We start from the raw sequence: 14,445 nt of genomic DNA, 5'->3' as shown, positions 1-14,445 counted from the left end.
CAATAATAATACTTAGCTAATAGGATTCCAAGCATTGAGTGGGGAATGGGAACATCTGCAAAGCTTTACAACTATTGTTTAATTATATTTAGTGTGTGTGTGTCACCCTTGACAATTCAGTCAGGCCATATCTACACTTCTATCTCAACAGATCTAGAACAGACTGAAGTGTAAAGGCTACTTGGCAACTGAATAGGCTAGATGTCAGTCTGTGTTCTGCTTCTCCTACATAAGACACAATGTTCCAGCTGTTAACTAGTGGAGGCTGGCTCATAATAATGGCTGGAACGGCATCAAATACATTGAAAACATGTTTGACACCATTCCACCAATTCCGCTCCAGTCATTACCACAAGCCCATCCTCCACAATTAAGGTGCCACCACCCTCCTGTGCTGTTAACATACTGTGCTGTAGAACATAAACCACATGGACGACTGGCTTCAGCGAAAGCATGGGTGAAGTTCCCTACTTAACAGAAACTGTAGAAAACCATATTGACATTTGACAATGTAAAGAAAGTCTGCTGAATCCGTACATTCCCTGGTAACAAACTTTATTGGCACAGTATTGTAAACAACGTACTATACATACAGTATTTGTAAGTGCATTAAAAAAGGAGACATCCAATTTTGGCATCTTAAGTGATCAAGAAAGACTCCATATGATTCATGAATTTTCTCATTCGATTTGGATTACTCTTAGATTTGTAAAACCGAGAGTGCTAGCATGTTCCCTTACTTGTGATCCAACGTAACCGTGGAGGTCCTTTCACTTCTATACAATTGGTCCTTCAAAGATTAGAAACATTGATATTAGCATGACAGCCTGGGAATGCAACCCTGTTTTTACAGTAGTACTGTTTATCTTCTTGGAATAGACCAACAGAGAGCACTGATTGAGTGAGGAGCAGACTATTTGGTACCGCTCCTCTCCAACTAAAGTTGTTTGTTTTTCCACAGTGGAGGTCTGGATCTGCAATCATAAGGCTGATGGTCTAGGATCAGGTCCCCCCTGTCCATATAATCTTATTAATCATGATTTGAAAGTAAAATGAGAGGTAGCGTCCCAATAACCTCTCCTTTCTCCCAAAGTGTGCACTTGTTCACTTCCCTTCATGGATTTGAAACACATACACCAATCCAATGCTTTTACATTTGTGGGAATTATTACACGAGTGCACACTACAGGAAGAAGGAGAGATTATGGGGATGCACCCAGTACAGAAGCAGGCCTGGGGCTCCTTACAGAGGCAGAAGGTATCCTGAGTTGGCCTGCTGGGCCTGCTGCTCCTGCTGCTTGCGCTCCTGTGCTGCCGGGACTACTTCCCTGTGCAGCAGGGGCCTGTGGCTGTCTGAGTCACTGAGAGACGGGTAGTGCTGCCAGTAGCCCAGACAGGCAAACACCAACCCCAGCAGAGAGCCCACCAGGACATCTGGAGAACAAAAATATTAGAATTATGTTCAGTTTACATTTATATTTCAGCAATTTAGCGCAATGTGAAGTTCATTAATGAATAATCTGTAACCAGCCAATATAATTGTAATTTGTCACACTTGAAACAGGGGTTGTGTTGATAGTGGTGGGCATTATTTTGAAAATAAAGACATCAAAAGTTGATCAGGGCTTGTGAAAGCCAATGACAAAGCCTGAAGGTCAAAGCAAAGCCAGTCGCCATGCCGGATAAGGCAACACTTTATCAATAGGCCCATTACAGTGAGAATGTAACGGGGTCAACCTTCTACTGTAACATGAGATAATATTATTATTACTACTAATTATCAAGAAGGGGTAATAAGGGTTGTACACAAACGTACATGATGCAACTCTGACATATACAGTGCATAAATCTCGACACAATACCCCATAATGACAAAGCGAAAACAGGTTTTTAGAAAAGTTAGCTAATTTATTAAAAATTAAAAACAGAAATACCTTATTTACATAAGTATTCAGACCCTTTGCTATGAGACTCGAAATTAAGCTCAGGTGCATCCTGTTTCCATTGATCATCTTTGAGATGTTTCTACAACTTGATTGGAGTCCACCTGTGATAAATTACATTGATTGGACATCATTTGGAAATGCACACACCTGTCTATATAAAAGGTCCCACAGTTGACGGTGCATGTCAGAGCAAAAACCAAGCCATGAGGTCTAAGGAATTGTCTGTAGAGCTCCGAGACAAGATTGTGTCAAGGCACAGATCTGGGGAAGGGTACCAAAAAATTGCTTCAGCATTGAAGGTGCCCAAGAACACAGTGGCCTCCATCATTTTTAAATGGAAGAAGTTTGGAACCACCAAGATTCTTCCTAGAGCTGGCCGCCCAGCCAAACTGAGCAATCGGGGGAAAAGGGCGTTGGTCAGGGAGGTCACTCTGACAGCGCTCCAGAGTTCCTCTGTGGAAATGGGAGAACCTTCCAGAAGGACAACCATCTCTGCAGCACTCCCGCAATCAGGTCTTTATGATAGAGTGGCCAGACGGAAGCCACTCCTCAGTAAATGGCACATGACAGGACACTTGGACTTTGCCAAAAGGCACGTAAAGGACTCAAACCATGAGAAACAAGATTCTCTGGTCTGATGAAACCAAGATTGAACACTTTGGCCTGAATGCCAAGCATTGGGTCCGGAGGAAACCTGGCACTGTCCCTTCGGTGAAGCATGGCAGCATCATGCTGTGGGATGTTTTTCAAAGGCAGGGACTGGGAGACTAGTGAGGATCGAGGGAAAGATGAACAGAGAAAAGTAGAGAGAGAGATGCTTTATGAAAACCTGCTCCAGAGCGCTCAGGACCTCAGAATGGGGTGAAGGTTTACCTTCCAACAGGACAACAACCCTAAGCACACAGCCAAGACAACACAGGAGTGGCTTCGGGACAAGTCTCTGAATGTCCTTGAGGGACCCAGCCGGAGCCCGGATTTGAACCAGATCGACCATCTCTGGAGAGACCTGAAAATAGCCGTGCAGCGACGCTCCCCATCCAAACTGACAGAGCTTGAGAGGATCTGCAGAGAAGAATGGGAGAAACTCCCTAAATACAGGTGTGCCAAGCTTGTAGCGTCATACCCAAGTAGACTCGAGGTTATAATCACTGCCAAAGGTGCTTCAATAAAGTACTGAGTAAAGGGTCTGCATACTTATGTAAATGTGATTTCAGTTGTTTTTTTGATACATTTGCAAACATTTCTAAAAACCTGTTTTTGCTTAGTCATTATGGGGTATTGTGTGTAGATTGAGGGAAAAAAACGATTTAATCAATTTTAGAATAAGGCTGTAACGTAACAAAATATGGAAAAAGTCAAGGGATCTGAATACTTTCCGAAGGCACTGTATATACACATTAAGCTTCAAAAGTATTGGGACAATGACACATTTTGTTGTTGGGGAACTATGTACAAAAAGTAATTCCTAAACTGTACCCTAAAATTAAAGCTGACAGTCTGCACTACCTCATAATCATTGTATCATTTCAAATCCAAAGAGCTGGAGTACAGAGCCAAAACAAAAACAATGTGTCACTGTCCCAATACTTTTGGAGCTCACTGTATATTTATGTTCCAATTGTTACCAAACCCTTTAGTTCCACACTTCAATCAAAACTCTTTTAGTTTCTGCCGAGCGTTAGCTATCAAGCTGTCTACCTTGCCAGTGATGCTTGTAGTCGCAGGTCCTGGACATGGCGATGAGGATGGCAAAGAGGAGAGGGGCGAGGAAGGCACAGAGTCGCCAGGCTTTGCCCCGTCCTGCTGGACTAAAGCAGTGCAGCTTCCCCGCCACATACAGAGCAGTGAAGCCCAGACCAGCAAAGGCAACTGAGAAGGCAGCACAGAGAGAAAGGTCAAGGTCTTGGATATGTACAGTATAATGTAGTTAGCTGACCTAAAGAACGGTTTGTGACATAAAAGTGTTGCGTTAGTTGTCATCAACTGGCGCCAGCTGTCATGAGTGTTACTGGTAAAGTGTGTGTGTGCATGCGTGCATGGACTTTAGGTCTGCTCTCACATGAGGAGTGTCCGCTAGGGAAGCTCTTCCTCCCCTCGTCCACGGTGTCGGGGTCTCCACTGCATCGCAGCTCCGTGTTCATCTGACCATCAGGGAAACAGCGGTAGAAGAAATCTGGCCGCGGCCTGCCCACTGCCAGTTTGATAGCATTGGTGAAAACCCCATTGAGTACCAAAGTCAACGTCACAGCTGAAGGAAAGACAGAGACATCTTTCGTATTCTGTAGTATGACGTGACAATATTTGACATGTAAGTCAAGCAGAAAGAGACTCTTGTTTGGCCTATGTGGTCCAGCGGTTACAGCCACTGACCACTGTTCGTCTCCGACCCACTGCCCTTTCCCTCCCCTATCTCCCACGTCTTTCCAACACTTTACTATCTCTTCAAATTAGTCCATAAGATATGAAAGGATTGGGACTGCCTCACTCATTAAAAATATATATTTTTTTAAATGTGTCTTGTACTTCATACTGTGTTGCTCATCATGAGTCAAAACATCTTCATGGGTTATCTACAGTAAAAGTAGATATGAGATTTTCATGTAAAAGCAAGCTTATCTTAGTTCTTAAAAATGTCAATAATTTGTGAAACAATTTATTGCCTTGAAAGTTGTCTATGGCTGCGTTTAGACAGGCAGGCCAATTCTGATATTTTTTCACTAATTGTTTGACCAATCAGATCAGCTCTGAAAAATTACTGAAAAAAATATCAAGATGCATCCGGTTTTCAGGGGAAATGGAAAGAGTGCCTTTTGACACGACTTCCACTTTTGGACGTTAACAAGGTGACGCTCCATCTCAACTCCTCCTCCACATTTACTGGATTGGTTAAACAGTGCAGAAGAGAACCTCCCCTGACAGTTGTTTTTTTCTCATCAGGACCAGAAAGAAAGAAACGCAGCTTAGGCATTTATTTTACGCCTGCTATGTTAGGTTACCCTAACCCTAGTCTCAACCACAACCCTAACTCTAGCTTCGTGTCCACATCCCGGTTAAACCTTTACCCTCAACCGTAGTTAATTAAACTGTTATCTTGCATTAAAGGGGAGTCCAAATCCATTGAGTTTGCCTACAGCTACTTTGCAGAAAGGAGGGGTTTCTGAGCGTGACACTGTACCTACCCAGAGAGGCCTCCTTAATGTCCCTCTTCTCTGTCTTGTTCAGGAAGGCAAACAACATGATGACAGCCATAGGGGTGAAAAGTGCTATGCTCTGCAAGACAGAGGGAAAGGAAAAAACAGTTGTATGTGTGCATGAAGATTACTCAATCCAATTTGTTCTGATAATCATTTTGATATTGAAACCAGACTGTCTTTTGACAAAATGCAGACCCAAAAGAGCAAGCCTACAAGGCGACAGTGACAATAGGAAAAACTCCACTTGGAGAGGAAGAGACCCTGTTAGGAACCAGACCATTGAGAAGAAGTTCATTTTCTTTGGCTGGCTGTTGTAAATACGTTATTATGGAGGTTAGTTATGCAGACTGTCATTAGTAGTACTGGTACTTACAAACATGAGTTTGGTAGGAACGAGGTCATTCTCCACATGGTGGAACTTGTAGAGCCACATCTCCTCTGGCTGGATCTCACGAGAGAAAGGAGGTAGCACCTCCGTCACACTAAAAGGACAGAGAGAATCATTGGCAGCTGTTCTATTATTACATAAGGAAACAGCTCCAATATACTCCTATGGTGATTGATTGTCATAGGACTTGTAAAGACAGCACAAACAGATCTGGTACCAGGCTGGGCAACAGCACCTATACACATGGATCTAAAGTTCCTGTAAGCCTACTGTTAGGAATCGTTGATTTGCTTAGGTGTGGGGAAATTATGGATGCAAAGACAAGGCGAAGACGTCTGAAATTTTCAAAGGTTTGATAGGCAGAACTTGTGCACAAGTGAGATCGGTACGATACTCAGAGGAGTTCACAACAATCTGACCCTCAAGGCCAGAAAGCTACTTAAATACTTGTTACATTTGTATTTATCAGTGATCACCATTAGCTGCTGTCAAGGCAGCAGCCACTCTTCCCGGGGTCCAAACACATTCATGCACATCAGACAAAAAAATGTAACAGTACATCATCTAACATTATTACACCACTACATATCTACAGCACAAAATGTATAGTACCACCATACAACAATAGTACAATATACGTGTGTAGAGTGCATGTGTGTGTGTGCGTATGCATGTGTGTCTCTTCACAGTCCGCATTGTTCCATAAGGAGTCCTTTTATCTGTTTTTAAATCTGATTTACTGCTTGCATGAGTTACTTGATGTGGAATAGAGTTCCATGTAGTCATGGCTCTATGTAGTACTGTGCGTTTCCTGGAGTCTGTTCTGGACTTGAGGACTGTGAAGAGACCCCTGGTGGCATGTCTTGTGGAGTACTGTATGCATGGGTGTCTAAGCTGTGTGCTCGTCGTTTGAAAAGACAGCTCGGTGCCATCAGCATGTCAATACCTCTCACACAGACAAGTAGTGATGCAATCAATCTCTCCTCTACTTTGACCCAGTAGTGATGCAGTCAATCTCTCCTCTACTTTGACCCAGGAGAGATTGACATGCATGTCATTGATGTTAGCTCTCTGTGTACATTTAAAAGCCAGCCTATCTCTGTTCATTCTCCAAGACCCTGGGCCCTGGTCAAAACATTAATCAAGGTTGTTGTCCAGACCACTTGAGTCAGAGTGAATCATATATTTGATACTCCATCTCTATCATTAAAAACCGCCAACTTACCAGAACACTGCAAACAACAGTAGACGGGTCAATACGTCAAAGACGAAACAGTCATTTAGACTCCTCCTCATCTTCTAGCCTAGCTTGTCATCAAACTAGCCCAGGGGTTCTGCTTAGGGCCTAAAGGACAGGAGGAAAATGGAGACATGTCATAAACTATAGAAGAGTTGGATGATTCAGGAGGGCCCAACTTTGAAAGTCCTTTTGTCAGACTACAACATAGTTATTAAAAGTCTGACGGACATTTTATCAGTGAGTCAGTGAGTGAGTAAATGAGTGAGTGAGCGAGTGTCATCATGGCATGTCGCTGCCTGTATGATGCAAAGAAGTACATTCCTAAATGCATCAATGGATAAACATTGTTTTCAATTTGTTAAACAGCTACTGAAGCCACCGCCATGCATTGCTAGTGTAACCGATGTGAAATGGCTAGTTAGTTAGCGGTGGTGTGCGCGAATAGCGATTCATTCGGGTGAAGTCACTCGCTCTGAGACCTGAAGTAGTTGTTCCCCTTGCTCTGCAAGGGCTGTGGCTTTTGTGGCGCGATGGGTAACGATGCTTCGTGGGTGTCAGTTGTTGATGTGTGCAAGCCCAGGTTGGGGCGAGGAGAGGGACGGTGTACTGTTACACTATCACCAAACGGTCAGTGCTATCCGGCTTCCTTGGGACGTCCCTACCCTAACCTCTTACCATTTTAAAGGGACGTTCCAAAGATCCCGGATTGCAAGGACCACCACCAAACAAAGTGGCATCAGTCTTCACTTTCTTCAAATTAGCAGACTACTAAATTAGGCCTAAATAATGCTATACCATGCATAACATAACCCTGGGCAACAGGCAGAGAGAGCAGTTGAACATTAAAGCTGTATAAGGACCCAATGTAAACATGACACGTAGCCTACTGATACAGCACGGCATGTATGAGTAAACTGCGTAATTCGGCCAAAATCCAATTATTTGGCTCTTCAAAGTTCAGGCGGACAGCCAAATATATGAGTTACGGTGGTTTATGCATCGGATTACAGAGTAATGTTCATAGGATACTTACCAGCATGCCACAATCACATCTGTCTGGATACTAGCTTGTACATCCGCAAACACGATACAGTAGGATTCACCGGTTCTATCCCCACTCCCTTGTTTTTACGCGGTATAGTATACAGACCTTTGAGCGCATCAAAGTATTCCAATCTTCGTCGGCTGTTGAACTGTTCCGGTAAAAGATGGAAAGAAAAACCATATCAAACTGCTGTAGTCATGGTTTCACTAATATTGTTGCGCCGACCAGGTAACTCTGGTACGACTTGCTATGCAAGGGATCATTATGAAACTGACTGAATGCGGAAGACAATACAATCCTTGCCTGTCACTACATTAGAGTGACATCTAGAGGAATAGGCTACACACCTCATCAGGCCTGAGTTGTACCAATTTGGTACACAAATGAAATGAAATGGCATAATCAGAGGTGAATTTTCAGGTAGCCTACATACGTTTTTGTATCAATCTTCATTGTTTGTAATGGACAATTTCTGATTTCTGGAATAAATGTCAATGTATTTGTCTTTCTTGAACGTGTGATGTAGGCTACACAAATTACTGTTTGAGGCCCTAGAGGGCATTAACAATCTGTCACATAATAAAAAAAAATCCCCATCAAAATCCGTCAGTTTAAGATAGAGATAGGGCTACTGTATGTTTTTTTGTTGTTGTTGCATGGGTTGAGTCTCAATTACCACAGCCTGTTGGCCTTCTGCATCTGCGGTGGAAGGTGGGCGTTCTACAGTGGTGATTGTCAGACCATGAGACATCCCGAAAACGTCTGTAGCGTCTGAACGTTTTGGCCAACAAACGAATATAGATTTATGAATGTTTTTTTTTTCTTCTTTCATTTATGAATGTGTTTTTCAATGTGTTTCAAAATCAAACAGCTAAATGATCCATGGTATGATGATCTTAAAATAAATCCATATGTTAGCTTTGCAGGTGATGTTAATAAGAACAGGTTATCTGACACCAATCTGGCTATTATGTTAATAATCAGGCCCTCCTAATGATCTCAGTTAATACAGAGCACAGAAAGGAGTAGGAAAATGAATCTGAAGTCAAATGAATTCATGAAGTTGGCCAAGGTAGCTTCAATTCATGATTGACTCTGTGTTTTATGGAAATCTTCTTGCAGGCTAGTAGCTCCCCCTATGGCATATGATGTCATTCCAGATGTCGATTAACACTACTTGAAACTCTCAGTTGAAGCACTAGTAAAACAGGCTCAACCAGGCATCTCACTTATTTTTTTATTTAACCAGGCAAGTCAGTTAAGAACAAGTTCTTATTTACAATGACGGCCTATCCCAGCCAAACCCTAACCCAGACAACGCTGGGCCACTTGTGCACCGCCCTATGGGACAACCAATCACAGCTGGTTGTGATACAGCCTGGATCAAACCAGGCACTGCATTTAGATGCAGTGCCTTAGACGGCTGCGCCACTCAGAAGCTCAAAGGTTATGCAAGGCATCAACCACTATCTGTGGTGAAGTTTCACCTAGGTACAGATCTAGGATCAACTTCCCCTCCCCCAATCCTAACTTTAACCATTAGTTTGGAAAATGCAATGCTGACCCAAGATCAGTATCTACGGGGAAACTTAACCCAAGTCCATGAAAATAATCAACCACCAGAGGGATACACTCCTCCCACCCCAGTTTGGGATTGGACAGAATTTACTGTACCGACCACCCACCTTCACTGGAGGAATACTCTGAACAGGGCTTTAGTTTTAGCAGGGCCTAGTCTGAGAGAGAGAGAGCCTTATGTTTGAATACAGTACATCGACATTGTAATAGTAATTTCCAGGTGAACAAAAAGGAGAGCAGTCATTGATAAAGTCAACCAAAATCAATGCAGTTTAATTAGAAGTTGCAACAGGGAGACAACTCCACCACAGAAGCAGAGAAAATGTCTCTCGCCTTCTCTAAGTGGACCTTTATATTCTAATTGAACAGCACCAATGTTCTGTAAACATCCACCGGGAAGCTTGTAGGAAGTCACAACATCTGCAGAGTCACACAGTGTCACAGAATACAATAATAATCAGTGGCCTTGGTCCTTGTACCTCCAGTCTGGTGTTAATCAATATCAACAGATATGAAAACAATCCATAACATTCAGTATCAAGTCTAGTGACCAATAACCTGTACACAAATGACTGTCCCAAATATAACACTAGAAATCATGAGTATTACATAAAGGGAAAACATATAAATATGCTAAGCATTGTGTTAATTCCTCTTAACTGAATATTAACTTAATTAATCTTAAATCTCCACATTACACATATTAATAACTGTACTGATGGACAGTGAACAGTATATCGTATTTGCTTTCATGCAAAAACATGCTACATTTAAATACAGTGGTACAGGCATTTTATTACTGCAGGTTATCTGACAGGTTATCATTTCCAGGCTCTTTTTATTTTCCCGTGCTCAGGCACAGACAAGTAGCCGATACCTTTAGACTAAACTCTGTAACGACAGACCAAGCGGGAGGATTAGAAAATCTTTACTTAAAACAGTCATTCAAAGGCTGTAATTAAATCAAACCGGGTTAACATGTGTGTCTCCTGTCTATTGTCTTCTCAATGAATGTGTCTCCTGACCTTATTCAACCTCTGTAGAGTTTAGTAGTTTGCTTAAGGGGAATTCTAATCTCTGTTAGTAGTCACAGAAACCAAAAAAGATGACAGCAAAATACCCCAATGCTAGATTCAGTGCATGGTTGTTTTTATGCACGACGGAGCAGAGTAGAGCAGAGGGAAATGACATTACATACATACAGTATCTCACAAAAGTGAGTACACCCCTCACATTTTTGTAAATATTTGAGTATATCTTTTCATGTGACAACACTGAAGAAATTACACTTTGCTACAATGTAAAGTAGTGAGTGTACAGCTTGTATAACAGTGTAAATTTGCTGTCCCCTCAAAATAACACAACACATAGCCATTAATGTCTAAACCCGCTGGCAACAAAAGTGAGTACACCCCTAAGTGAAAATATCCAAATTGGGCCCAAAGTGTCAATATTTTGTGTGGCCATCATCATTTTCCAGCACTGCCTTAACCCTCTTGGGCATGGAGTTCACCAGAGCTTCACAGGTTGCCACTGGAGTCCTCTTCCACTCCTCCATGACGACATCACGGAGCTGGTGGATGTTAGAGACCTTGCACTCCTCCACCTTCCGTTTGAGGATGCCCCACAGATGCTCAATAGGGTTTAGGTCTGGAGACATGCTTGGCCAGTCCATCACCTTTACCCTCAGCTTCTTTAGCAAGGCAGTGGTCGTCTTGGAGGTGTGTTTGGGGTCTTTATCATGTTGGAATACTGCCCTGCGGCCCAGTCTCCGAAGGGAGGGGATCATGCTTTGCTTCAGTATGTCACAGTACATGTTGGCATTCATAGTTCCCTCAATGAACTGTAGCTCCCCAGTGCCGGCAGCACTCATGCAGCCCCAGACCATGACACTCCCACCACCATGCTTGACTGTCGGCAAGACACACTTGTCTTTGTACTCCTCACCTGGTTGCCGCCACACACACTTGACACCATCTGAACCAAATAAGTTTTTCTTGGTCTCATCAGACCACAGGACATGGTTCCAGTAATCCATGTCCTTAGTCTGCTTGTCTTCAGCAAACTGTTTGCAGGCTTTCTTGTGCATCATCTTTAGAAGAGGCTTCCTTCTGGGACGACAGCCATGCAGACCAATTTGATGCAGTGTGCGGCGTATGGTCTGAGCACTGACAGGCTGACCCCCCCACCCCTTCAACCTCTGCAGCAATGCTGGCAGCACTCATACGTCTATTTCCCAAAGACAACCTCTGGATATGACGCTGAGCACGTGCACTCAACTTCTTTGGTCGACCATGGCGAGGCCTGTTCTGAGTGGAACCTGTCCTGTTAAACTGCTGTATGGTCTTGGCCACCATGCTGCAGCTCAGTTTCAGGGTCTTGGCAATCTTCTTATAGCCCAGGCCATCTTTATGTAGAGCAACAATTCTTTTTTTCAGATCCTCAGAGAGTTCTTTGCCATGAGGTGCCATGTTGAACTTCCAGTGACCAGTCAGTATGAGGGAGTGTGAGAGCGATGACACCAAATTTAACCCAACTGCTCCCCATTCACACCTGAGACCTTGTAACACTAACGAGTTACATGACACCGGGGAGGGAAAATGGCTAATTGGGCCCAATTTGGACATTTTCACTTAGGGGTATACTCACTTTTGTTGCCAGCGGTTTAGACATTAATGGCTGTGTGTTGAGTTATTTTGAGGGGACAGCAAATGTACACTGTTATACAAGCTGTACACTCACTACTTTACATTGTAGCAAAGTGTAATTTCTTCAGTGTTGTCACATGAAAAGATATACTCAAATATTTACAAAAATGTGAGGGGTGTACTCACTTTTGTGAGATACTGTATGTAAATGTCAACCGTGCAGTAAGTATCACACAATACCATTAGCATGTTATATAATGTGTAGGATATTGTACTGTAATGTACTGAAAGTGTGAATCACTGCAAAACAATTTAATTAATTAATTAAGCTATTACATGTTACAAACACATGGGGCCGATGTTCTCTCATCAGTTTACCGACAAGTGCTCTGGCGTCTTTGCTGCTAGGGGACACTGGCAGGAAAAGCTCACAGGCACTTGTTTTTCAACCCCCCAAGTCAACTGATTGGTCTGTGTTCCCATCTATGGTGCATTTCAAGTCAAATAAAATAAGATTTTATTTGTCACATACATGTGTTTAGCTGATGTTTTTGCGGGTGTAGCGAAATGCTTGTGTTTCTAGCACCAACAGTGCACTAATATCCAACAAGTAATATCTAACAATACACACAATCTAAAGCAAAAGGAATGGAATTAAGAATATATAAATATTTCGACAAGCAATATCACAGCGGCATAGACTAAGAGACAGTAGAATAGGATATAATACAGTATATATATATATATATATATATATATATATATATATATATATATATATATATGTATATGAGATGAGTAATTCAAAATATGTAAACATTATTAAAGTGACTAGTGTTCCATTATTAAAGTGGCCAGTGATTTCAAGTCTATGTATATAGGGCAGCAGCCTCTAATGTGCTAGTGATGGCTATTTAACAGTTTGAAGGCCTTAAGATAGAAGCTGTTTTTCAGTCTCTCGGTCCCAGCTATGATGCACTTGTACTGACCTCACCTTCTGGATGACAACGTGGCGAACAGTGGCTCGGGTGGTTGTTGTCCTTGATGATCTTTTTGGCCTTTCTGTGACATCGGGTGCTGTACTTGTCCTGGAGGGCAGGTAGCTTGCTTGGACAGACCGCACCACCTTCTGTCGAGCCCTGCGGTTGCGGGAGAAGCAGTTGCCGTAGCAGGCGGTGATACAGCCTCCTGAGGTTGAAGAGGCGCTATTGTGCCTTCTTCACCACACTGTCTGTGTGGGTTGTCCATTTCAGTTTGTCAGTGATGTGTACGCCGAGGAACTTGAAGCTTTCCATCTTCTCCACTGCGGTCTCGTCGATGTGAATAGGGGGGTGCTCCCGCTGCTGTTTCCTGAAGTCCACGATCAGCTCCTTTGTTTTGTTGACATCTGGTGAAAAGTTATTTTCCTAGCACCACACTCATTGTTGGTAATCAGGCCTACTACTGCTGTGTCGTCTGCAAACTTGATGATTGAGTTGGAGGTGTGCGTGGCCACGCAGTGATGGGTGAACAGAGAGTACAGGAGGGGGCTGAGCACGTATCCTTGTGGGGCCCCAGTGTTGAGGATCAGCAAAGTGGAGGTGGAGGGTACTATGGTGTTGAATGTTGAGCTATAGTCAATGAACAGCATTCTTACCTATGTATTTCTCTTGTCCAGATGGGATAGGGCAGTGTGCAGTGCGATGGCGATTGCATCGTCTGTGGATCTATTGGGGCGGTAAGCAAATTGAAGTGGGTCTAGGGTGTCAGGTAAAGTAGAGGTGATATGATCCTTGACTAGGCTCTCAAAGCACTTCATGATGACAGAAGTGAGTGCTACGGGATGATAGTCATTTAGTTCAGTTACCTTAGCTTTCTAGGGAACAGGAACAATGGTGGCCATCTTGAAGCATGTGGGGACAACAGACTGGGATAGGGAGAGATTGAATATGTCTGTAAACACTCCAGCCAGCTGGTCTGCGCATGCTCTGAGGACGCGGCTAGGGATGCCGTCTAGGCCGACAGCTTTGCGAGGGTTAACACGCTTAAATGTCTTATTGACGTCGGCCACGGAGAAGGAGATCCCACAGTCCTTGGTAGCGGGCTGCATCGGTGGCACTGTGTTATCCTCAAAGCGGGCGAAGAAGGTGTTTAGCTTGTCCGGAAGCAAGACATCGGTGTCCGCGACGTGGCTGGTTTTCCCTTTGTATTCTGTGCTATCATTGGTGGGCAATGATGTTCGTCAAACCACATCCCTGCTTTTGTGGGAAATTAAATCCAAAGATTAAGGCAGAGACTATTTAATGATATATGTGGAAGGAGTAGCCCAGCCCAGCATGTGTCAAGGTGATCAGAGGCAATTAAGCACAGCTGACGGTTCTAATGACCTATTCTCTTTCTAATGACTATTCTCTTTCTCCTACAAGA

The 14,445-nt window shown here is 43.2% G+C and overlaps 1 protein-coding gene across 3 annotated transcripts; it reads right to left on the bottom strand.

Annotated features, from left to right (window-relative positions):
* Nucleotides 1-538: 538 nt before the first annotated feature.
* Nucleotides 539-8,137, bottom strand: ppc1b (Phosphatidic acid phosphatase type 2 domain-containing protein 1B). Of its 3 annotated transcripts, none has more exons than XM_014167347.2 (8): nt 7,919-8,137; nt 6,754-6,873; nt 5,514-5,622; nt 5,126-5,216; nt 4,006-4,194; nt 3,645-3,815; nt 1,248-1,434; nt 539-790 (listed from the first exon to the last, which is right to left on the bottom strand). In XM_014167347.2, the coding sequence occupies exons 2-8, from the start codon at nt 6,822-6,824 to the stop codon at nt 724-726; spliced, it is 885 nt and encodes a 294-aa protein (XP_014022822.1). In that variant the 5' UTR covers nt 6,825-6,873; nt 7,919-8,137; the 3' UTR covers nt 539-723. The 3 variants fall into 3 exon arrangements, with proteins under 3 accessions (XP_014022822.1, XP_014022823.1, NP_001133319.1); XM_014167348.2 differs by having other exon boundaries at nt 7,802-8,106; NM_001139847.1 differs by having other exon boundaries at nt 539-1,434; nt 7,802-8,065.
* Nucleotides 8,138-14,445: the final 6,308 nt, after the last annotated feature.

This window comes from Salmo salar, chromosome ssa22 (genome assembly GCF_905237065.1).
Source record: "Salmo salar chromosome ssa22, Ssal_v3.1, whole genome shotgun sequence".
In the NCBI taxonomy this organism is placed as follows: Eukaryota; Metazoa; Chordata; class Actinopteri; order Salmoniformes; family Salmonidae; genus Salmo; species Salmo salar.
This window is presented reverse-complemented; position numbering and strand designations above follow the sequence as displayed.

Coding starts and splice junctions, on each gene's coding strand:
- ppc1b (XM_014167347.2), bottom strand. CDS start 6,824: ATGAGGAGGAGTCTAAATGACTGTTTCGTCTTTGACGTATTGACCCGT. Junction 5,623..6,753: donor CTGTTGTTTGCAGTGTTCTG/GTAAGTTGGCGG, acceptor CTGTCCTTTTAG/TGTGACGGAGGTGCTACCTC. Junction 791..1,247: donor TCAGGATACCTTCTGCCTCT/GTAAGGAGCCCC, acceptor TAATCTTTGAAG/GACCAATTGTATAGAAGTGA.